Source organism: Phascolarctos cinereus, unplaced genomic scaffold (genome assembly GCF_003287225.1).
Source record: "Phascolarctos cinereus isolate Bilbo 61053 unplaced genomic scaffold, phaCin_HiC Scaffold_3;HRSCAF=262, whole genome shotgun sequence".
Classification (NCBI taxonomy): Eukaryota; Metazoa; Chordata; class Mammalia; order Diprotodontia; family Phascolarctidae; genus Phascolarctos; species Phascolarctos cinereus.
In genome coordinates, this window is record NW_027555736.1 from 144,100,841 (window position 1) to 144,126,985 (window position 26,145).

At 43.7% G+C, this 26,145-nt stretch overlaps 1 protein-coding gene across 1 annotated transcript in view; it reads right to left on the reverse strand.

Annotated features, from left to right (window-relative positions):
* Window positions 1–774: 774 nt before the first annotated feature.
* Window positions 775–26,145, reverse strand: part of RBPMS2 (RNA binding protein, mRNA processing factor 2) — a 62,101-nt gene continuing 36,730 nt past the window's right edge. Inside the window, exons 3-8 of the mRNA XM_078151623.1 lie at window positions 19,370–19,447; window positions 18,428–18,466; window positions 17,525–17,587; window positions 17,029–17,179; window positions 15,493–15,641; window positions 775–2,830 (exon numbers count right to left, since the gene is read on the reverse strand). Of these exons, the coding sequence (XP_078007749.1) occupies window positions 2,768–2,830; window positions 15,493–15,641; window positions 17,029–17,179; window positions 17,525–17,587; window positions 18,428–18,466; window positions 19,370–19,447 (543 nt within the window). The 3' untranslated portion in view covers window positions 775–2,767. The remainder of the gene's footprint in view (window positions 2,831–15,492; window positions 15,642–17,028; window positions 17,180–17,524; window positions 17,588–18,427; window positions 18,467–19,369; window positions 19,448–26,145) is intronic.

Here is a 26,145-nt window from a genome sequence, read left to right on the forward strand (position 1 = left end):
AGCCTAACTAAAAAGGTGAAGGACATTCCCAACTTCCCATAGCTACTAAGGGGAAGATCTGAGTTTCAAGGCCAAATCTTCCAACAACTCAGTGCTGTGGATTTTGAAGTATGTTTTCTAACACTTTAATTAGAATTACTTGCCGAGTCATATATTGAATGTGTAGCAATGCATAGTAGAAAGAGCACTGAATTAACTAAATCAACATCATGACCTCATAGGGTTTCTGGTTTCAACCAACTAGCCAGGCAGCATTTATTAAGCTCCTACTGTGTGGCAGGCACCGAGGAGGAAAAAGTCAAAAATGATCTATGTTCCCACCCAGCCCTCGATGTGGGCAAATCTAACCCCTGACAGTGACAGTCACTCTGCCTAAACTTGCTACATATGGCCTCAGAGTCTCAGGAAGCAATGAAGAATATGGTGTAGGAAGAAGGGCTGAGTTAGGACAGGAAAGTAAGCATTTTATGCTGGTAGTTGTCCAACTCAAGCAGAAATGGGGGCCGCTGACCATCCATATGAAGATCCCTATAGGGCCCATACTGACTTAGCAAGCCACATGTTAACATGATCACATTCTATCATATGGTGATTTAGCTTGTTTTATCTCTCAATTACATTTCATCCTGGTTCCTCCCAATCCTATGTTGTGAAACCTCTGATTTCAGTGATGAGTCTTTTCCCCTTCCCTCCACCCTCAAGAGGACAGACTCTGTGGTAGCAGTGGTAGTTTGTACTCAAGGAAGCAAAGAAAGAGGTCAGAGGCCACAGCAGTCACCTTGGATGATACTTTATTTTGCATTTCATATATTATCCAGTTTCACATTCTCATAGGATCAGCAATGATAATAGCAACCTATTCTCCAAAGTCTGAATACAAGCTAGACAGCTGTAGGTAATAGGTAAAGCACTTCAGGACCAAGCGGTAATATGACATAAGCTCACAAAAACAAAATGAAATTGCACAATTTGTTTCCTTCATTTTTTTTAAACTAATGCCTGACAAAAACGCTTATCGCTGAAGAACAGAATCTCCTTTCTTCAAGCTTAACTAAACATTAACTTATCTGACAGGGCTAACCATTTCTCTTTGTTAACTGCACACAAACACACACACGAAAATCCTTTATGATGCATAAATATAGCCTTGTTACACATGGTACAAAAATACTTGCACTTTTTTGGTTGTCTGGAAGTTCAGAAAGGATGACAGCAACTGGCAAGATAGGGAAGGGCACATGCTCCAGCAGAAGGCGGAGGGGGGGGGGACACAGATTTATCTGACAACTGGTCTCTGGGGAGAGCCCATCAGAGGAGAAAGAGGAGGACCCTAAAGCAAAAGGTAAGAGAAAACCCAGTGCATCACTGGACAGGTAGTTCCTTAATTCTGCCCATCTTGGGGGGAGCAGATGAAGACTGGGAAGAGGAATCATTTCTCAGTTTAAAAGCCAAGTCTTCTCTTCACAGAAGCTAGAGATAATGGGGGATGAAGGGTGGGGGAGGAGAGCACAGAGAGGGGGTGGGGAATGATGGACCAGTAAGTGGGCCAAAACCTGTTGCTATGGTGACACTAACGCTAGAACAAACTGTACACTCGCACATACACAAGTTTAAATGTCTTAATTCATGCCAGAAAACATGCAAAATTAAACGTCTTGTTTCCTTTAAGCAGAGCTACAGAAACAAAACGATTTGGGCGGCAGAGGCCTGGGAACAGCTCTGTCCCACAGTCGGCCACAGCCCTGAGCCTCCTTGTCTCAGCCAGAAGACCCTGTGCCCTTCTAGCCAGGCCTCAGGAGAGCCTCTGGGGCAGGGTGGGAATGGCAGGTAAGAATAAAAGAAAGAAAATGGGACAGAGTCCATTAAGTTGGTTTTATAATTCACAGTCTTTGGGGGGGTAGGACAGATGGCAGCACCCCATGAGGGCACCAGAGGTGACCGAAGTGCCCAGCACCAATGCTGGTGCCCACCAAAACAATTTGCAAATTGACTCTACGGCTTTCTCCCCAGCTGGATGCTCCAGTGGGGACTCAGACTGGGGGTTAAGCTGTTGTGGTAAGACCTGAGAAGGGAAATAGGTGGTAGTGAGTGGAGACTAGGATTAATGAAAACACCAAAAAGGGGGGGGCACACCATGACATCATAATAAGAGTATGTCTGGTTTTTATGATAAGAAACAGGAAAGGCCCAAATAACAACAAGAATAATGGCTAGTATTTATATAACACTTAAAGGGTTTGCAAAAAACTTTACAAGTATTAACTCATTTTATCCTCAACAACCTTGGGAGGTAGGTAATTATTACATATCCCCATTTTATAGATAAGAAAACTGAGGCTAATGGGAGTGAAATGATTTGCCCAGAGTCACACAGCTTAATAAAAATCTGAGGCAGGATTTGAAGTCTTCCTGACTCCAGGTTCAGCACTCTATCCAGCCGAGCCACTTCACTGCCCAATACTGACTGGCAACTCCAGTGGAGAGGCTCAGGGCCTAGGCCAACTACTGGGGCTTGAAGGTTAAAGACTCCTTTCTTTTGCTAGAAGGCATGGAGAATTCCAGCCCGTAGGTCCTGAACACGAGGGAAGGGGAAGGCAGAAGGGGCTGCCACACCAGAGGTGGAAAGCATCCCCTTACTAACCATCCAATGAAATAAATACGGGTCAAGGGCAGCAGGGGTTCAACCAGGACTTGGGACTGGGGAAGAGGAGGGGAAAGGAAGCAAGAAGAGCATCATTCATCCTCAGGACTGGCACTTACTAAAGGACTAACAGAACTGACGAGATTTCCATCCTTGTTGCGTGGCTTCAGAGGGAGGATACCAGCGCATCTGTAAGAGAAACCACACTCAATGAGTGAGAAAACACCCTGCTAGGATTTATCAGGAAGGAAAAAGGGATACAATGGAACCCAACTAGGCACGTTGGGAGGGCCTTTAACTAAACGTTCTCCAACATTGACTTATCTTGAGGAAAGGGAGGCTAAAAAAAAAAACACTTTATTAATGCCTCATTTTTATATCAGTTGTTTCTGTATATGAATCCTCCCTCATTATTCTGTGGTTTTTTGAATTACTCATTTTATCCTTAGTCTTTTTTTTTTAAGTCACGTGTCCACCTTTTATTTCTCTCATAAGCTGGCGACATGTATTACATGGGAGTTACAGTCCAGAACTGGCTTGATTTGGGGGTGCAGAGCTTATTTAATCTTTCATCAACATAGTAACAGTGGTGTTTTCCTTTTGTCTTCATGTTTTACCATGCATACTGCTTTAGTTCATACAGATCTTTCCGAGTTTCTCTGAATCTCTCACCATCAATAGAAGACTTAACCTTCAAAAGATTAGGATCAGAACAAGCTATAGAATGAACACAAGCCAGTGTAATGGAACTTCATTTAACTTACTAGAGTTTCCTCAACTCTAAAAGGGAGAGAATCTTTGTTTTATTTACCTCACAGGGTAGCTGGAGACAAAATAAAGATTTAAAAAGCACTTTAGGAAAGAAAAAAGTTAAAGTCATCATACAAATAAATACAAAGAATTACTACTCTGATTTCATTTCCTCTAGGCCTTACTTCAAGATCAAAGACAGCAGTCTCATCTACGTGACTCATTATTTATTTACTTATTTTTGTGATTGGGGTTAAATGACTTGCCCAAGGTCACACAGCTAGTTAAGTGTCAAGTGTCTGAGTTCACATTTGAACTCGGGTCTTCCTGACTCCAAGGTCAAAGCTCTATCCACTGTGCCACCTAGCTGCCCCCTACTTAGCTCATTTTGCTAACTAGATTACCCTGATCTCAGCTAGCTGGCTGGACAAATCCTAATGAGTTCTTTTTTTTCTTTTAGGCAATCGGGGTTAAATGACTTGCCCAGGGTCACACAGCTAGTAAGTATCTGAGGCTGGATTTGAACTCAGATCTCCTAAATCCAGGCTGGTGCTCTATCCACCTAGCTGCCCCTTAGCTCAGCAGTTTGTTGGGTTTTTTCCCCCCATTTAAAAAAAATTATTAATTTATTTTGATTTATCAACAATCACTTCCATATGCTTTTGAGTTTAAAATTTTTCTCTCTCTTCCTCCCCACCATCCTCCCAAAGACGGCACACAATCTGACACAGGCTATACATTTACATTCCTATTAAACATATTTTCACATTAGTGAAGTTGTAAGCAAAAATTAAAACCAATAGGAGGGAACCATCAGAAAGAAGAAACAAAACTCAACAGAAGAGAAAGAAAAATGATAACGATTCAACTTCCATAGTTCTTTCTTTGAAATGTGGACTGCATTTTCCATCCTGAGGCCTCTGGAGATGTCTTAGATCCTTGTATTGCTGAGAAGGGTTCAGTTTAACAATCTTAGTCATTGCATAACATGGCTGTTATTGTGTACAAAGTCCTCTTGGTTCTGCTCACTTCACTCAGCATCAGACCATGCAAGTCTTTCCAGGTTTTTCTGGAGTCAGCCTGTTCATCATTTCTTACAGCACAATAGTATTCCATTACATTCATATACCACAACTTGCTCAGCCATTCCCCAATTGATGGGCATCCTCTCAATTTCCAATTCTTTGCCACCACAAGAAGAGCTGCTATGAATATTTTAGTACATGTAGGTCCCTTTCCCATTTGTATGACCTCTCTGGGATAAAGCCCTAGAAGTTCAGCTCAGGAGTTCTTAACCTGAAGTCCATGGACCCCCTTCTCTAGGTCCATTAAGTTAAGATGGGGGGGAAAAAATTACTGGTTTATTTTCACTAACCTGTAACTCAGAGGTTCTTAGTGTGGTCTGAAGACCACTGAAGGTCCCCCCAGGTCAAAACTATTTTCATAATAACACTAAAATGTTTTCATTTCTAATACAATTAATATTGTAAAAGCTCTCTGGGGAGTCCTCAATAATTTAAAAGCATAAAGGGATCCCAAGACTGAAAAAGCTTGGGAGCCACTGCATTAACTGAAATAGAGCTGCTCTTTCCATTATGAATACAGGTAACAAATCACAGCAGGATGAGCCTTTACTAGGCTGCCAAAGGGGTCTGTGACTCACAGGAAGTTAAGCACTCCTGTTCTAAGGGATGAAGCCCCCAGGGTTTGGTCCTTGCCTGTGTGGTCACTAAGGAGAACAGGTAGAGGGAGCTATATTACTGCTGTTTCTGCCCTTACTGCATCCCCCTCCCCCTAAACACAGACCTTGTCTGTGAAGGTGAATGGCTGCTCACAAGAGAGTGGCAGCTTCTGAAATCTTCTTCTCCAGGGCTTAAGTAAAATCTGCCACAAGACCCGAGAGGCAGCTTTAGATTACACATATACATCCTCCCCCGAAGGCCAGTCATTTAAAGAGGCTGTTCCAGCTCCCAAGCAGCACTGCAGAAAGAGACACCTGAGCTGATATCGGACCGCAGTGGACCTCTGCCCCAGTCCGCAGAGAAGCCTGGCCTGGCTTTCCAGAAGTTCTTTAATCTTTGGGTCATGGATGCTTTTGGTAGTCTGATGCAGTATATGGACACATTCTCAGAATGTTTTTAAAATGCATCAAATACACATAGTACAAAGGAAACCAAGTTCTACTGAAGTAGTTATGAAATAAGAGGGCTGAAGCAGTGACTTGCTTGAGCTCTCCCCCCAAACCCCTCCAAATACCTGTAAAAAATAACGAGGAGACAGACAGACACAGAGGGCACAGGATGAATTGAATATGAAGGGGTGATATCTAAAAAATAAAAATAAGGGGTGAGAGGATTGTACTGGGAGAAGGAGAAAGGGAGAGGTAGGATGGGGTAAATTATCTCACATAAAATAGGCAAGAAAAAGCTTTGATAGTGGAGGGGAAGAGGGGAGAGGTGAGAAGGAATGAGTGAATCTTACTCTTATCAGATTTGGCTCAAGGAAGGAATAATACACAATTAACTGGGTATGGAAATCTATCTTACCCTATAGGAAAATGGGGGGGGGGAAAGGATAAGAGAAAGGGGATGATAGAAGGGAAGGTAGATTGGGGGAGGGGGTAATCAGAAGCAAACACTTTTGAGGAGGGACAGGGTCAAAGGAGAGAACAGAATAAATAGGGGGTGGGATAGGATGGAGGGAAATATAATTAAGTCTTTTATAACATTACTACTACGGAAGTGTTTTGCATGCCTATACATTTATAACCTACATCAAATTGCTTGCCTTCTCAATGAGGGTGGGTAGGGAGGGAGGAAAGGAGAGAATTTGGAACCCAAAATTTTAAAAACTAATGTTAAAAATTGTTTTTACATGCAAATGGGAAATAAGATATACAGGCAATGGGGTATAGAAATATATCCTGCCCTACTGAAAAACAGAAGGGGAAGGGGATAAGAGAAGGGGTCAGGGGGGATAGAAGGGAGGGCAGATTAGGGGAAGGAACATTCAGAATGTATGCCATCTTGGGGTAGGGGGAGAGGCGAGATGGGGAGAAAATTTGGAACTCAAAATTTCATAGAAGTGAATGTTGAAACCTAAAAATAAATAAATAGTTGTGAAACCCTTTAAAAATTTTAAAGAAAAGTTTACAAATGCCAGGATAAGAATCCCTTGCCCTAGAGGAAGAGAGGAAGAAACCCAGAGCCCTAGCTGAGGGAAGATCTTTAGACAGAATGCTCCATGCTGCAAAGGAGAAGACTTTATAGAACACAAGAGTAGTAGGGAGAAAGCAGGACCACTCCCCCTAAAAGCAGGTCAGACAGCCCTAAACATCTTCCCTGTAGGTACTTAAGCTCTGCCAGAAAAGTGGGGTGAGGAGCAGGAAGAGACGAAGGGGGAAACAGAGGAGGCGTAATAAAACTTGCCTATCCATTTGCTTTGTACAACGTGGCCCTCACCCTCTTACTCTTAACCTGAGTGACTCAGCCCTAAGAGACAAGGATACTGGGACCTAGCTGACACTGCCCTGGTTTCACTTAATTAAAATGCATTAGGCTGAGCCAATATAATAAAAACAACAATATTACCTAAATTAATTTATTTATTCAATGCCATACCAGACTACCCAAAGATTACTTTACAGAACTGGAAAAATATAAAATTCATCAAAGTGTCAAGAATCTCAAAGAAAATAATGGAAAAGTGGGGAGGAAGGAAACCTAGCAATACCAGATATTGAACCACACTATAAAATAATAACCACGACGACTGGGTACTGGTTAAAAAGTAATGGGGTCAATCTGCAGAACAGCTAAAATGTATTTGTTAAGTGACTACTCTGTCCTAGGCACTGCACTAGGCGCTGGGGATACAAAGAAAAGCTAAAGACAGCAGTCCTGCCTTTAAGGAGGTTACACTCTAACAGGGGAAGCAACATGCAAACAGCTATGAACAAATGAGTTATATCTATGGCAAGTAGGAATCTTATCCAAGGAACAGCAAGTAAACCAGTGTTACAGGACTGAGGGGTGATAAGGTATAAGAACACTAGAAAGGGCTAGGTTACTAAAGGGTCTGCATACCTAAGAGAGGACTTGGCTCACGCAGATCAGATACACAACATGCAGAAACGACAGAATCTGGGATCCTGGTGTTTGATAAGCCCAAAACTCTGAACTACTGGGCGAAGAACTTACTATTTGATAAAAACTTATGGGAAAACCGTTAAGTCTGACAGAAACGATTCAGACCAACAGCATATACCAAAATAAGCTCCAAATGGGTACGTGACTTAGGATGACATTGTAAACACATTAGAGGAGCAAGGAAGAAATTACATTTCAGATCTACGGATACAGGGAACAGTTTGTGGCCAAATAAGGGATAGAGAGGATCAGAGGAGATAAAATAAACAATTTTGATTACCTAAAATTAAAACGTTTTCCCATAAACAAAATCAATGCAATAAAAATAGGAGGGAAACAGGGAGCTAAGAAAAAATTTTTGCAGCAAGTTTCTGCAATAAAGATCTAATTTCATATATGTATGTGTATATATGTATATGTAAATATATACATAATGTATGTATATATAACATGCACACACATAATATACATACACATATACACACATATTCTATGTGTGGAACAAATTCAAATTTATAAGAATAAGAGTCATTGCATAATTGAAAATGATTAAAAGAGACTAACACGCAGTTTTCAAACTAAGAAGTCCTAGCTATCAATAGCATTATGAGAAAATGTTTCCAATCACTGAAAATTAAAGAAGGAAAAATTAAAGCAACTCAAATTCTACCTCACACACACACACCCCAGATTGGTGAAGATGACAAAAAACAAAAAAATGCCACATTGGGGGAGTGAACAGGCCGGGCCATTTTGGAATGCAAATTGGAACTATGCCTCCCAGAAGTCACTAAACTGTGCACTCTTTGACCCACTGAAACCACTATTCAGCCTATATATGAATGAGATCACAGAAAGAGGAAAAGCATCCACATCTACAAAGACATAAGAGCTCTCTCTGCAGTGTCCAGCAACTGGATACTAAGGGGATGCCCATCAATTGGGGAATGGCTGAATGAACTAAAGTATACTGATATAATGGAACACTGAGTCACAAGAAATTATGAAGTAGACAGTTTCAGAGGAACCTGGGAAGACTTACATGAACTAATGCAAAGTGAAGTCAGGAGAACCATATATACAATAACAAATACTTGATATTTGTCATTGTAAAGACAAACAACTTTGAAAGACTTAAGAACTCTGATCGGTATAATGACCGACCTCATTTCAGAGTACTAGGGAGGAAGCACATTATCTGCCTCCTGACAGAAAGATGACAGAATTAAAATGATATTCACTTTTCTATTCAGTGATTTGTAAAAAAAGAAGTTCCCACCCAATGTGTGTGTGTGTGTGTGTGTGTGTGTGTGTGTGTGTGTAAAAATGGAAGGTCAGAAGGAATCACAGGAGAGCATGACATCTTTTAAAGTTACACGATAAATTTATTGTATACTTGAAAAACAAACCCTATAGAACAGATTCACAGTTTCATATACAATCCCCCTTGTTGTTTCAACAATATGTATGGAAATGAGCATTTCATTTGGTGTTTGATAAGTACAGAATTTTTAAAATGCTAAAAACAACAACACCAACAAAAAACCCAAACAAAACCCAAAGGCCAGTCTTTCAGAGTTCTCACCCTGTCCACTGAAGTCTTTCTGGGCCACCTAAGGACCCATCAGCCACAGGTGCGGCTCTAAGTACCTAATTCATCATGGGGAGCCCAGGCCCTTCAAAAGGACTGCCTGCCTCCAGACCTGGCAGTTCTATTACTTGGTCAGGCCTATAGCCAGGCCCAGCAAACTACCCTATGTCCGTAAGTCCCAGAACTACAGGCAGAAAACCCTAGCTCATGCCGGACAGACCAACTACACAATCTTTATCCCAATACTCCGGAGACTTTTCCCTACTTCTCACCCTTATCCTCTATTTTCCATCCTTACTTCCACCCTCCTCCCAACATCTGGAATCTGTTCCTTCCCATCCTGACAGCTGTGTAGGAAGAAGAAACTCTACCCCCTCTCCCTTTGCTGAGCTATGGGATGCCCCTTGACCCTAGGGAACCATCTCAGCTGGAAGCAGGGACTGGATGCCAGAGTCGGTTTCACAAGAAGTGGAAGCATAATGAAAACAGAGGCTGCAGCCAAATCAGGAAAGCCTCTTCTTCACCCAGCCTGAGAAGCACTCAACAACTCTCCATAACAGCCGTCTCATACTTAGCCTCCTTCCCTGGGTAGCCCCTGACAGTAGGCAAAGGAGTACCTTTAGAAAGCTGTTCCAGCACCACAAGCTGGAGCACCTCCAGGACCATGGAGATGTCTTTGGCTCCCTCGGGGTTGGGGAGGGAAAGAGAAGAATCAAGAACCAGTGTCTTTTTTTTTTTAAGGCAATTGGGGTTAAGTGACTTGCCTAGGGTCACACAGCTAGTAAGTGTCAAGTGTTTAGTCTGAGGCCGCATTTGAACTCAGGTCCTCCTGACTTCAGGGCCAGTGCTCTATCCACTGCGCCACCTAGCTGCCCCCAAGAACCAGTGTCTTAGAGCACCTCAGAGGTGACTTGGTTTAACCCCTTCATTTTACAGAGGATGATACTAGACCACAGAGTTGTGGGTTCAAGTTGGACCCCACAGAGGGAAAATGATTTATCCCAGAACTTATAACTAATTATAGAACTAGAGCCAAGCCTAGAGCCTGGTTCAAGCTGCCTTGAAAGCAATAGTGTGTGCTCTCTCCCCTCCCCTTCCCTCTAGTCTATGAAGGGTGACCTCCTTGGTCCATCAACATACAGGCTGGAGAAATCCTCAATCCCAAGTGTGAAAGGCTGGGGTTGGACAGCCTTCTAGGATGCCTCATCCAGGCTTGCACAAGGAGGCAGAGGCTTTGTAGTCACTTGTGTACCTCTCACACCCTTTTCTCTTATCCTAGCTCAGAGCACTAAGGAAAAGAAGATTCCAGCCTCAAGACCCTCTGGGCTAGGATACAGAAGGGGCATCTAGGTAGCATAGAGGATAAAGCGCTAGAGTCAGGAGACCAGAGTTCAAATCCATCCTCAGACACTACTAGATGAGTGCCCTCTGGCAAGTCACTTAACCTCTGTCTGCCTTAATTTCCTAAGCTATAAAACAAGGACAATAACAGCATCCACTTCCCAGAGCTGTTGTGATGATTAAATGAGGTAAGATTTGTACGGCACTTAGCACAGTGCTTTGCATACAGTAGGCACTGTATAAATACTGGCTCTTCTCATCATTATTGTTAGTGAAGACCAGAGCCCTCCCTAGGGAAGGAGGCAGACCAGACCAGACCCAACAAGGGACATTAACCCAGTCACCTCAGAATTGAAACAGCTGGCAGTTTAATTGGGATAAGGAGGAACACAAAACAAAGCTACTTCCCAACTCTGCTGGCAAGGACCCTGCATGAAAGGAGGACCCAAAAGAACTGAAGAGGGATAAAGGAGACAACATGAGAACAGTCTACACCATGAACACAATGATGTAAAGGGGAAAAAAATAGAAAGACATTAACGCAATGATCCATCATGACTTCCAGGGAACTCACGACAGGTCAAGGACCAAAAGAAAGGCCCCATAAAACCAAAGCTTTTAACAGCAGTGCTTCTTGTGGCTACAGAAAACTGGAGACAACGGGTATGCCCATCAACTGGATGGTTAAATATACTGTACACGAATGTAATGCAATGTGATTCCGCTGTTAAAAAAAAAATGACTATAGAGAAGCATGAGAAGATATGTGTGAAAGGATAAAAAGTGAAGAAAGCAGAGGCAGGAAAACGATATACAACACAGTGACTATAATAACCTGAATGGAAATAACAGAAATAACAAAATCAAAACTGAATGCTTCAAATGATAACGATCATGCTTGGCTCTAAGAAGCGCCCCCCCCCCCATTCTTTGACAAAGTAAGGAATTATGGGTATAGTATAGTGTATATGGCAGGCTTGTCTTTTGCTAAACTTTTTTTTTCTTTTTTTGGAGGCATTGTAGATAGAAAGCGGGCCTCAGAGCCTGGAAGACCCGAGTTCAAGTTGCCTAATACACACAGGCTGGGTGAACCAGAGTAAGTGACTTAACTTCTCACAGCTGCAGACAACTCTCTAAGACTATGAGTTGACTCATACCAACAAGATCAGAGATTCGGTTACTATCTTTATTATAAGGGATGGCTCTCTGGAAGGATGCAGTGGGAAATGTAAACAAAAAAAAATCTATTTCCTCCTCTTGGAGGAGACAGGTGATGGACAACAGGTGTGGAATGAAGTATATGCTGGAATGCCATTATGTTGTTTCATTACACTTAAATATGGAGACGAGGGTTCATTGGGAAAGCGATAAAAGAAAAAAAACATTTTATTTTAAGAGACAGGCAGGATCTCTAGTCTGGATGAAGTAGAAGGCTCTAGAGTGCCAATGCTGACCTGAAAGGGAAATATGAGAGAAGGTGGAAGGATTCCTGGGTGACTGGGAGGCTACCCCACAAAGCATAACAAATTTGTTTTTTTCCAATCAAGAAAGACAAGGCTAAACATTATTTGCAATGGAGAACCACCCAAGGAGGCAATTCTGTTTAGTCATGACTACTGTCCCTACTTCTCTGACATAGTATTACAAATGAAACTACAAAGGGACATGAAAAACTACATTAAATGGATTAAACACTGGAAAGACAAATATGTTTTGCAAATACAGTCACATACCTAGAGAACTCAAAGGAAATCAACAACAACAAAAACTTCAGGGAAGCCATAGAGTGTGTTAAAACCTCCAGAAATAATATTCCTGACTTTATAATAAAGAGCTAGAAGACAATAAAAAGATCCCATTTTCTAGCACTGACAAAAAAATTTACTGGACAGATATGGCTAAGAGTGAAGAGGATGGAATACTAAAACTGAGGAAAGAGCAGCATGTGTGAGTGTGTAAGAGAGTGGGTGGGTGTGTGAAGAGAAGCCTGGGAAACAGACTTCTACATCTACACTAAAAGAACCCAGAGACACGGCAGGTCACCTAATTCTCTGTGCGACTGGGTGGGGCTAGCCATGACACTTCATTTGTAGCTGCTGGGCTCTCCTTGGACACTGAGCACTTGAGAAGCCCTTGGTTACTTCCCCTGGTGTGTATCTTCCAGGCCCAGAAGCTCCCTTCCACCAAGACACCCAAGCTCAATGGCCTACTGTAGCCCCAATCTCCAAGGTAGGTCATGCTGATGGTCCAAGTGGGGATGACAAGCCCACAGGTATTAGGAGAGAAGAGGCAGAAGGAAAAGCTCTTCTCCCTAGTCTGAGAAGGGGCCCCCGGGAATAAGGGAGACACACTGAGATACCCAGGTAGACGTAAGCTCAAACAACCACGAGCTGGAATGGGGCCTCAGAGGTACTCTAATCCAACTTCTCACTTTAAAGAAGAGGAAACTGAGGCAGTGATGGAGTATACAGATAGTAAATCAAAGACCTGGGATTCCGACTTAGGTCCCATTTAACTCCAAATTCAGTCCTGCTGTCTCCCTCGGTGAAAGGGAAAATACTCCTCCTCCTCCTCCCCAGCATTTTTAAACACCTCTTAAAAAAGAAACAAATATCGTACATCTATTACCTCATTTGGCCCTGAGAGTCAATTGCACAGCTGAAGAAAGCCAGCTCCAAAGGGTTTGATGATTTGCCTAAAGTCATGTGGCTGGTTAGGGCTGAGACCAGAACCCAGGTCTGTTGACTTCTGGCCTCCAGCCTCTGTGATCATAGATGATGCTGTCATAGTTAATCGATACCCAAACTTCTCATTGTCTTAAAAGGGCCTCCTCAGAGTGGCAATGGCTCTTCCTAGGCCCAAGGTCCAGGTTTTAAAATCACCTGGACAGCATCATAACCTCGTTTGGGTAATAGTCCATCTCACTCCGAGGTGGGCGTCCTGCAGAAGGGCAGGCATCTCAGGCTGAAGAGGACACGGGAACTCATGAAGCGGAGTTCTGGTTCAGTGCATGTACCCCCCCCAAATTACCCTTGAAGAGGAGAGTAATGTTTAACTACACAGGTTTTATTGGTAAGCTATTTGCTGCCTAGGTTGTAACGGCGGAGGATGTAGGTAACAGCCAGGCCCGGGAGCAGAGGGCACAGATGGGAGGGAAAGCTTATGAGGCCTCAGTGCACAGGGTTACCACCCAAGTATGGAGGGATGGGGACACCAGTACAGACCAGACCAGCTGCCTAGGCTAGCCAGGGAGGACACGTAAGCAAGGTGCAACAGGGGAAGGGGGAGCACTGAATTTGAAGTCAAATGACTTGAGTTTGAATCTCAGCTCTCCTACTTATTTTATGTGATATAACCTGACTCCTCAGGGCCTCAGTTTCCTTATCTGTAAGATAGGTGGTAGGCCAGATCAGAAGTGTCAAATATGCACCACAACACTCCTGAGTGCAGCCCAAATCATACTAAAATGTAATTGGGAAATGTTTAACAAAATAAACAGAAATACAACATAACATAGATAATGTTAATACGTGGTTTTCTAAGTCAATATGCAGCCAAAGAGATCATTATGTATGGTTAAGTGGCTCCTGTTTCTACCCAAGTCTGACTCCACTAGACTAGATAATATGAGTTCCCTTCCCTAAATTCCATATAGGATCCTAAAGAATGAGGGAAGGATTTTATCACCAGTCCTCAGAACCTTGCTCTGAAGAAGAGTATTGATTCAGCAGAGCAAACACACACACTTCCCAGCATTTCTAGTCCATACCACCTTAGGAATTTCTGCTGCCACCTGGTATTGGGGGGAAGGGGTGGTGGTTAGGGAAGAAACAGTACTCAACTTCAACCAATCCATCCCTGATGAGGAAGTTGCCCATTTTATCAGTCTTCTAAATGGTCCATCTCCAGTCTGATGCCTCTCCCTCTTCAAAATACCCCCTACATAGCTTTTAAAATGAATCATTCATAGAACACAGATGTGACCACGTGGTTCTTGTTCAGTTGTTTCAGTCACATCTGTCTCTTTGTGAGCTCTCTCTCTCTCCCCCTCCTCATTTCTGTTGCTTCTTTCGAGGCTTGGGGGCCATGTTGGATAGGGGGCTTCTCTTGGGTCCTTCCTGCATCACTGGCAGCACAGGACACTTTAAAGGGCAAGCATTCTGTCTTGCATCTTCGCAGCCTACTATGGTATTGTGCATAAAGTAAACGCTTAATTACTGTCTGCTGAATTAGGTCAGAATGTTAGGGCTGGAAGGGACTTCCAGCTCAAGCTCAGTGTCTTCATTTTATGGAAGTCACTGCGGCTCAGAGAAGTGACGTCACTCAAGGTCCCACCACTTTTTAGTGACAAGGAGGGAACCAGAATCCAGGCTCTCAATTTTCTTTCCACCATGACCACTTTCTTTACACCAAAATTTCCTGAGCCCAGGGGAAGAGACAGAGGTCAGGGGAATGATGCCCATGGGTGACCTCCTTGGCCATCACTAGCTTGGATTCTCAGAAACCTTTGCAGATTTATTTCACCTGTCCCCAGAATCTACTCCCCACTCCTTTATTTTCCATACACTTCTAATTCCAAGACTATATGTGCTAAGGCTAACCCACTGCATACCAGAGATACAACATCATCTAGTATAACCCAGAACAGGGTCAAAACATCTTTTTGTAAAGGACTGATCATGGCACCGCATGGTCTTATTTACGACAGGCTTAGGAGCTGGTCTCCAAAGAAAGAATTAAGCAGGGCCCTCTCTCTCATCTGCGTATCTTCCCCAGCTGGACTGGGAGCTCTAGGAAAGTGATCTCTCTATAAGCAAGCTTCAGGGAAATCCTGACTGCCAGCTAGCCCTTGATGTGAGTGCGTGCACGAGTCTGTTCACGTAAGAGAAAGTATGAGAGAGACAGCCCGACCTGATGGAAGGTAGCATGCATGAAACCATAGTGGTGTTGCTAATCCACAGCCGTTAGCCCGCTCTTTTGGGTGAATAGGTGACCATCCCTTCCCCAGGGGAGGGCCTTACCTGAGCATGCAGGGCAGCAGCAGCAGCAGCAGCAGCTGGGTAGGTGAATGCAGCATGTGGGATGGCAGGGGTCAGCTCCGTAGTGTACAACGGGTAAGGGGCCCAGGCCTCCGGGGAAGCGGGGATCAGAGCAGCTCCTGTCAGATCATCTAGACGAGAGACACAGACCATCCCACATCCCACCCCCACACTTTGTCTCCTTTTCTTACTGGGCGCCGGGGACAGAAAGGTTTCCCCTTTGCTCTTCGATGTGGTCCTTAGAGAACTAAATCTCACCTACTTGCAGGTTTAACACTGAATTCTCAGTTTCCCCCACAGGGCAATGGGGCACGTGTCTGGTTGACCTGTACTTTTCTAGCAGACGGGTTTACAGAGAAGTTTTCAAATCCTAGGCGTAGCCCATCTAAGAAGAGTCAAAGGAGGCTGAATGGAAGAGGTCAGACACACTTGAGCTCAAAGACTCATACTTCCCCCGCCCTCTGGATAGGTGGGCTAAAGGTCCAGAGTCTAACATTCTTGTTGTTTAGCTGTGTCTGACTCTTCAGTGACCCCACTTGGGGTTTTCTTTTTTTTTTTTTGGCAAAGCAATTGGGGGTAAATGACTTGCCTAGGGTCACACAGCTAGCAAGTGTCTGGTCTGAGCCTGGATTTGAACTCAGATCCTCCTGACTCCAGGGATGGTACTCTATCCACTGAACCACCTAGCTGCCCCAGTTTGGAGTTTCCTTCGCAAAGATACAGGAGTAGTTTGCCATTTCCTTCTCCAGCTCAAAAAGATAAGGAAACTGAGACAAACGGGGTAAAGTGACTTGCCCAAGATCACCCAGCTAGTAAGTGTCTGAGGCCAGGTTTGAGCTCAGGAAGATGAATCTTCCTGACTCCAGGCCCGGCAAGCTGTCTGCTGCACCATCTAGCTGCCCAGAGTCTAATCTAGAACCTCATCTATTACTCAGGGCAGAATGACAAACCAAAGAAAGAGAACAAAAAAAAAAAACCAACTATGTATTTGGGGACTCAGCAGTGGGAAGCTGGAGGCAGAGCTATAAAATTTAAAGGGCTTCTTAGTATATCTAGTCTTTTTTTTTTAAAGGCAATTGGGGTTAAGTGACTTGCCCAGGGTCACACAGCTAGTAAGTGTCAAGTGTTTGGTCTGAGGCCGGATTTGAACTCAGGCCCTCCTGACCTCAGGGCGAGTGCTCTATCCGCTGCCCCAGTATACCTAGTCTTAACAAGACTAGTTAGTTAAAAGAGCAAACTAGACGAGGCTGCTTCTCCCAGTCCTTATGGGGGTTGCGCCAGCCACAGCTCAAGCTCGGGGATCTCTTCCCCCAAAGACTACATGCACTACTTGCTCCAGGCACCAAAATTCTTCATCACAGTCCTGGCTGTAACTGCAGCAGACTGAGAGCCCTTATGTCACATCTGCCACATCCCCAAACCCTGGCCTGGGACGCCTCCTCTGCTTGTCCTGGGGCGGCTGAGGTAGGTGCCCATCAAGACAAGACGAGAAAGCGAGTGGCCTTCAGCTGTACTTACAGGGATCCCGTGCGATGAAGTGTGCGCCCAGGGCGGGGTGGATGCTGCTGGGATTTGGTGTTGCCATCAGTTTGCTCTTTGCCATTTTAGTGTTGGCCTTGGCAAACTCTAACCTTAAGGTCTGTGGATTCTCAGGGTCAAAACGAATACCCTGCGGGATGAATAAGTGACTATGTCACCCTGGGATACCCAGCTTGCTGCCCAGTGGGGGACAGAAAGAGTACCCAGGAGAGTGCATACAAGTTATTGTCCCTCTGGGACCCTAACCTTACTAACATTTCCCCCCCAGGTTCCACAGGTGATCATTTGGCATCCACGGAATCTTGGGCAGACGAAGATAATGGAGGCACCCAAGGCAGATGCTTAAGGCTAGTTCTTGAAGGTGCATCTAAATGCTCATGCATATGTATTCTAAGGGCTGGAAGCAGGGAAAGGGGGGGCGGGGAAGGCAGCAAGTGAGCCCTTTTTCTCTGGGACCACAGTTTTGGGTACTCACGTTCAATGCATTTTTGGCTGCTTCTGCCCCAGCACGGCTGTCAAAAGTCACAAAACCTACAGGCTGGAAGAAAATGCCCTTCAGTTTCACAACCACATATATACCCTGTATGGTCCCCAGCCCTACATAATACCTTCATTCAAAAGGGAGCAATGGTACCACTCTTGAAAACAGAAAAGATGGGAAGGCCAGTCCTGTCTTTTAGTAGTCCTTTAATCCCAACCCTCAGACTCCCTCCTCATTTTGATGCACAGGGCCCAGAGCCCCTGCCATAGTCAGCTTTACTAGGAGGTGGTCTTTTCAAGATTTTAGGGGTACCTAAAAATCCCTTCCAAGCAGGTGCCTGAAATTCCTCCACTTGAGTATCATTCTTCTTTGTGTTAGCAATTATCCTCTCCCTGAAGATTCTCTTGGGAGGGGAATGTATGAAATGGTTATCGTGAGGAAGTTTATTAGACATCTGCCTCCGACAGGAGAAACTCTGGTCAGCAGGAAGGCAGGGGTGAGGAAGGAAGCAGTTCACAGAAGGGAGGGGGAAGGTATACACCCCCCCATCCCCCACCCTCAGGCACTAGGAGCTAGGGGCTGCTGCTTTGAGAACTGAGAAGTAGAGACCTTTTTCTTAGTCTGTACAGTCAGTACTGAAGGGCTGGGGATCTGACTAGCTCAAGGAGAAGGGGCCTCTGGTTGATGGGAGAGAATACAAGAAACTAGGACTTCCTCTTCTTACTCATGTCAGCCCAGGATGAAGGCCTGCTCCAAAGTCTGCTGGGCGTGTGGGACAGCCTTTTAAATTCAACACTCGGACCTAGCCAGCAAGGGGGAGACAGGCTCCAAGTTCTGAACAGAGTTAAAGGCTGCTGGGCAGGAGGATGGGGGTAGAGCCAGGACAGAGAGAGATACCTGTTTGGACGTGAGTTTGATCAGTGACCCTTCATACCCCTGTGGAGAGAAACAGGGACTGAGATCGGAGTTCTTCATCCCCACCCCACACAATCATTAATAAAAGACCACATGCTTCTCCTCATGCTCTTCCCATCTTCCCAAATTAGATGGATATCCTGATGACTTCTGCTTACCTAATCCCACTCATGTTTAAAGGCCCGCCTTTTGGGCAGCTTTCCTAAACTTCCCCAGCATGCAGTAACTTTATTTTCTTCAGAAATGCTGAAACTACCTGAACTACTCAAATATTCTATTATACCGTTTTGGCTGCCGGGGGGAAGCTGAGGCCCAGAAAAGTGGAGTAAATTAGCCAAACCAACATAGAAAGTTAGTGGCAAGGCAGGAATAAAAACCAACATCTCTCCACCACCCCACCCCGACCCCGTTTCTTTCTTTTCCCCAAAATTTATTTGTTTTTTACAAATTTTTAATTTATGGAATAAAACAAGCATTTCCATAACAGAGTATAATAAAAAGATGATTGCACATGAAAGTACAAATCTATTACACAAAATTTGCTATTCCTTTTAAATATATAATAAAGTTAATATGTAAATTTCTTCCTCCCCTTCCCCCCCATGGCTACCACTAGACACAAATAGGAATATGTGTACGTAAAATTATTCCACACATACTTCTATTTATCAGTTCTTTCTCTGGATGCAGATAGTATCTTTCTTCATATGTCCTTTATAGTTAATTTGGGTACTTATAATAGTCGAAATGACTTATTTGTTCATACTCCAACCCTCCATTTTAACTCTGTGTGTATCTCTCATTCTTAAATTTCAATGATGCTATTACCTTCTTTGATTTCTCTCACTGGTATAATCTAGTAAAGCATTTTTTCTCTTTTAGTACTGAAGACAGACAAAGGTTGATTCAGGTACACAGACTTACCTTAAACGGCCGGAAGAGAAGATAGAGTTCCCGTGGTTTGATGTCTACAGGGAGGCCACTGACAAACAGTGTCCGGACCTAGAGGTAGAAGAATCATCACTAAGCATTAGGGGTTGGACAGGGTAGGGAAGTATGCCAGGATGCTTAGACCCTATTCTTGGCTGCTGCCAGGAAATAGGGAGAGTCACAGAGGAAAGGAATTCCCACCTTAGGCAGAGGAAATGGAAGAAAAATAGACCTTAGGAAGATGACATTTTCTATCTCATCTGTGGAGAAATGTGAATTTTGTTTTTCCATCACTTAATTTTTCCTATCCATGATTTCATTTTATCCTGTAAGGCAAACAATGAGTATTCTCATTTTTACGGATGAAGAGACTGAATCTAAAGGGTTAAATGACTCCTGTAACAAGTTAGTTGTAGAGCTAGGTTTAAGAATACAGATTTCTAGGCTTGCAAAACTTTTCTTTTTCCATGTCATAAAATTTCACTTTATTTTTAGTTTTATTGATGGCTTTGGGCTTTTTTTTTCTCTTAAACGTCATTCGTTTCCTGATATACCCAACACACAAATCCTCCCTTGTTACCAAGAAAAATGGTCAACTTCCTTGAGGGCAAGGCCCATTTCATTTTTGTCTCTGCTTTTCTAGTACCTAGCATGTAGAAGGCATTTACTAAATGCTTGTCGGTTAAGCGAAACCAACTGACTCAAGTTCGTTGTTGTTTTCTTAATGATAAGAAAATCCTCACTGGGGTGCTGGTGACATAGCAGGGGAACCATGGACAAAAACATTAACTTTAAAAAAAATACAGCAACTGCGGATGACGGTGTTTGCAACATCTGTACCTATAGTCTATAATCTGAAACTCTCTCTCCAAAGTTACCAGTGTTCTCTTTTATTTCTTATTTCTTTTTTTCTTTCTTTTTTTTTTGGTGAAGCAATGGTGTTAAGTGACTTGCCCAGGGTCACAGAGCTAGTGTCAAGTGTCTAAGGCTGGATTTGAACTCAGGTCCTCCTGACTTCAAGGCCAGAGTTCTATCCACTGCACCACCTAGCTGCCCCTCCTATTTTTTATTTACTTTTTATTTTTTTTTAATTTTTTTTCCAGTGTTCTCTTGACTGCTAGGCAACTAGGTGGTGCAGTGCCAGGTCTGGAGTCAGGAAGACTCATCTTCCTGAGTTCGAATCTGGATTTGGACACTATATGATGCTGGGAAAGTCACTTAACCCTGCTTGCCTCAGTTTCCTCATCTCTAAAATAAGCTGGAGGAGGAAATGGCAAACCACTCCAGTATCTTTGCTGAGAAAATGCCAAATGGGGTCATGGGGAGCTGGACATGACTGAAAATGACTGAACAAAAAGTCATCACGTGACTGTTCTCTATTTTCCTTTCCATGTAACATATCATATAAGTTGCCCCATGTTTCTCTGAATTCATAGTCATTTCTTATGGCACAATACTGTCCCATCACATTTATATACATCACAATTTGTTCAGTCATTCCTCAATCAGTTAAGTACCCACTCCATATCCATTTTCTGCTATTGCAAAGTGTTGTGAATATTCTGGTATACAAAGGACACCTATCTTTCAACCCTTCTTTTTCTTCCTGTTGTTATCCTCTGTTTTTATATCACTTCTTCATCTCCTTGCTCCCTCCCCTCCCCATTAAACCAGTCCTTATAACAAGACCATAGAATATCAAGATCAGTAGAAGTAAACCCAAAACGGACACGATTATTACCGTACTTGCATTCCTTCTGCCTTGAAAGTTTGGTAATTAAACTAGGTTATGGAAGCTTATATCTAGTCAGTCATTACCATTTTTGCTTTCATATCTCTACAAACTTGCCCATTTTATTATAAATGTTTTTTTAATCCCAAGAATATGAACAGCCACCAATTATTAAATTTTTAATGGCCAAAACAACTGATAAATCAATTGTCAGTTATTACTGAATATTCAATAATAAGTCAACTTTGGGGTCACACAATATATTTTAACCAATTCTCGATAGTCCTCTGCATTCGCTGACAGAGAAGACAGCCAAGGAGGCCAATCTGCCTGCATGAGGTCTTTTACCATTATAACTATTCTCCTATAGAACCCTGCTGGACTGCTCTGAGAAACTCCAAGGCTTCACAGAATGTGGATTTTTAAATGCCACAGTAGATCCTATGCTGCCTTTTATCAGAGAATTAAGACCAGCTCAGCAGTTACTTAGAGAACAGTCTCATTATCATCATCATAATGACATTTCTATAAAGCTTTAAGGTTTACAAACAGCTTTCCATGGTATCTCATCTTCACAACAATTCGGGGAGGTAGTAGCCGAGATCGCACAGCTAATAAATATTGGAAGCAGGATTTAAAACTCGGGTCTTCCTGTGATTCTAAGCCCAATGCTCTATGCACCATGCCACTAAGGTCACATAGCTATTAAGTGTCTGAGGCAGGATCTGTGACTCTTAGTCACTAAAAAGTATGATACTCCACTAGAAAATTAAGTTCATATGCTTGGACTGCTCTTCTGATCAATCATTGTATTCCTTGTCTTTAGTGTAAAGTAAAAAACATTTCTGCCCCCAAGGCCTTACTTCTTCAGACAACTGCGACCACTTCTGTTCTATACCCCCTCTTTTTAAAAAAAATTTTTTTAACTTATTTTTAAATTTTTTTAAAAATCTAGGCAATAGGGTTAAGTGACTTGCCCAGGGTCACACAGCTAGTGAGTGCAATGTATCTGAGGTCGAATTTGAACTCAGGTCCTCCTGACTCCAGGGCCTGTGCTCTACCCACTGTGCCACCTAGCTGTCCCTATCCCCTCCTTTTGATAGGGTGGGAAACACGTCCTGTGGTAGAGTTAACTTGGGTACCACAGAGACCGGCTACCCGCACCCTTAATAACACTCTGTGCTGTCACAAATAAGTAAAGAGGAATGCTATGCCTAAGTCACTGGGAAGTTACCACAAGGTTTTACCCCTTCCTCCCTTCATCTCTCTCCCTCCCTCCCAGCCACGCCCCTACCCATCTGATCCCCAGCAATCTCCAATTTTGTTCTTTTAGTAAAGATAAAGATACTGAAGTGGCTTGTCATTTCCTTCTCCTGCTCATTTTACAGAAGAGGAATCTGAGGCAAACAGGGTTAGGTGACTTGTCCAGCGTCACACAGCTAGTGTCCGAGGTTAAATTTGAATTCAGGAAGATGAGTCTTTTTGATTCCAGGCCTGGTGTTCTACGCACTGCACCATCTAGCTTCCTATCCAAAGCATGACGTACAGGAGAAAGGAACTGGTGTGGCTGGGGGCCAGAGAACACGAGCTCTTTGTGGTCAGGAGCCGTTTCTGCCTTTGTATCTCCAGTGCTTAGCACAGTGTGAGCAATTAAGAAATGCTTGCTGGCTGACCCAATGAAGCAGAACCAAGAGCAATATACTCAATTATGGCAGTAATGTAAAGGAGCATGTGCTCACATACTCACAACACAGTCAAAACTCTAGTCAATAAAAATGACTCCGGAGGACTAAGAAATAGCCCCTTCACCCTGACAGCCTGCAGGTTTGGAATGATGCATACTCTGAAATCCAGTAACATCGGCCTTGTCTCCCAGCTCTGGCTGTTTTCCTTGGCTCTTCTCCATTCCTGGAATATTCTCCTTCACCTGGCTTCCCTGGCTTCCTTCAGGTTCCAGCTAAAATCCCACCTTCTATGGGAAGCCCTTCTCCCGATCCCCAATAACTCAAGGGCCTTCCTTCTGCCGATGATTCCCAATTTGTCCTTTGTCTCTATTTCTTGTTTGCACATGAATGTTTACTGTTCTCTCTCCCCTTCAATTGTGAGCTCCTTGCGAGCAGCGACCATCCTCTGCCTTTCTTTGCATCTCCAGAGCTTAGCACAGGGCCTCAAACATAGTAGGCATTTAATAAATGTTTACTGACTTATAGACATGGCCAATGTGTCCGTCTGTTTTGCATTAAATTAATGCTATGTTGTTCCAATAAGGACTACTGGGAAATTGTAGTGATAAAACAACAGAGAAAGACAATAGGTCAACAGGTTTTTTTTTTGGTGTTAAGAACAATTACAAGACCTACAAACTCCTCTCCTAGGCCTCCACAGCAAAACTAGAAGGAACATCACTGGTAGAAAGAATATTTGCAAATAAATTAATTAATTAAAAAAAAAAACGAATAGTTGCAGCTTTCACACAGGTCAGAACCCAGAGGAAAATGCTGGTAGACCCTCAGGCCCTAAGCAGACACCAGAGCCAGCCTCACGGGCAGGTATTTGCCTACAAGGCACCTCTGAGAACACCCTGAAACCTGACATTTCACCCAAAATCATCCCTTCAGATTAAGCACTGCCTTTAACATGCAGTAGTAGATCTCTCAGAGGGATCTCTGATGTCTCAGTTAATCATTCAATAGCACTGCTCTCCTCTAAGGTAACTGATAATGCACAAGACAACCAGGCATTGAAGAAAACCTTTGGTTTTGCCAAGGGCCATCTCCGCCTAGTGAGTGATATTTCAGAAACAAACTGCAGAAGTCCATATCCTTTTCCAGTTTGGGGTACCATTCTGCTAAGTGCTTACAGAAAGTGCCATCCACTGCCTGCAGCATTCCTAGCCTGTTCCTATCCAGGACACACCGTCTCACTCCAGGGCGGGCAGCAAGGTAATAAAGTAGGTGTGAATTACCCAAGAGGACCACGAGCTAAAAGCCTTCCCTGGTACATGATCCATTTTCCGTTATCTGGCTCCCAGTTGTATACACCAGCCCCTCCAGAATCACAGGATGTGAGAGCTGGGAATGATCACCGAGGACTAGTCCAGCTCTACTTTACACATGAGGAAACCAAGGCAGAGAGAGAGGGAGGGAGGGAGAGAGGGCAGAAACCGAGCTCTGTTCAATCAGATGATTTCAATTCAGATGCCCATTCTGCCACTTACACCCTGTGCCACCCTGGTCAAACTCTGTTCTCTTAACTTCTGTATCTTTATCTAGAAAACAAAGTTCTGGAGGAAAAGAAGGGGCCACAAAACCCCCAACGCCTCTGAAAGCAAGTAACAAGACAGGGTCAGATAAAAGTTCACCTGGAGCTGGGGACCAGGCAGGGAGACAACTATCCACCCACTGCTAGCTCCCACATTTAAATTATTCTCGTTTAATGGGTGCTAAGCTCAGTTGTTCCTATTTGCTGAAGGAACATACCTCCCTCACATTTCGGTGCCCTGAGGCAAAGCCCTGATCACCATGCCCTATTCAATGCAGTGGCCTCCACATTCTCTTTCAGCTCTAAAATTCTAGGGGGAATGACACCTCCAAGTTCACACAGCTAGGGTGTGGCAGAACCAGCCCAAGTCTTCAGTAGGTCATTCTCCTTGATACTCGAAGGGGTCAAGCAAAACTCTAGCCTCTAATGCCAACCACAAGTGCAGGTTATCAAGGGTGAGCAGGATGGGAGAGCAATATGGAGGGACTGGGTGAGCACTGGTAAACTGCCAAATATCCCAGGAACTCATCAGAGCTGCCAGACCAGGAGGCTTGGGAGCCCAATTCCAGTTTACTGCTTCATTCATTCAAAGCGTGAACGTGAACTGCCTAGGAGCAGCAGATGTGTCAGACTCTAGAAGAGCTACTGAGCTATTAAGACAAACAAGACTTGTTTCCTGCCCCCAAGGAGTCTTCAGCCTACCTGAATATAGATAAACTTCAAGTAAGATGCTACACAGGTCAGCAACGGGCCAGCTGATGGAGGTGTACCGGAATAGGGAAGGGAGGTATTTGGAGAGGAGCCAGGCCGTGGCTGGTGTCTCCCTGAGCAAGGTCAGATCAAAGTTACATGGCTTTCTTAAATGTGTAAGAAAGCTTTTAAAATAACTCATTTTAATTCTGACACCCTTGTGAGGTGGGCAGAGTTTGGTAGTAGTATAACCACAGACACTGGAGCTGTGGGATCATGGGTCTAGGGTACTCCCAATGAGCAAACTCCCTCTACCAATGCAGATCAAGTCAACAAGCATTTAAGCACCTACTGTGAGCTAAGTTTGATCCCTTATCTGCAACTTCCAATCTTAAGAGAATGGTCTTGATCACTGAGAACTTAGGCAACTTGCTCAGGGTCAAAAGCAAAAAAAAAAAAAAGTCAAATGTATCAGAGAGGGACCTGAACCCAGGCCTTCCTGACTAGGAGGCAGCTCTCTATCCACTATGCCAGGCTGCCATTTTATCCTAATAACAACAGAAGTTGGAATGAAGTATATATATTTTATGTTTATATTATATAGCACTCTATCAGAGTTGCTTTATGCTCATCTTAACAACCTTAAATATGATGGATATTATCAATCTCATTTTACTAACAGGAAAAGTGATGCCCAGAAAGCCCAAATGACTTGCTCAGTTGCAGAACTAATTAAAAGAGCAGGATTAGAACCCAGGACTTCTGCCTTCTAACATTCATTGCTGTATCTGGCAACCAAATGACATTGGTTGTGGCCATGCCCCTCCCATGGCAGACTGAGGAACTGAGAAAACATCAACAGGTCCAATTCTCCTTTCCATATGTAATGACTGAGAGGGCCAGGCCTAGGTTAGAATAGAGTTGTTAAAGATGCCTTCTCCCTCTACTCCTTCCCTCTGCCTCAATGAGAGGGTAAGAAGTAGGTCTGATCAGCAGACTCCACGGAATCCCTCTGCTTGGGTTATTTCTCTTCCAGTCCCCCTTCCTCGCCCCCATGGGGCCCCCTGCTTCACTCTGGCTAATTTTA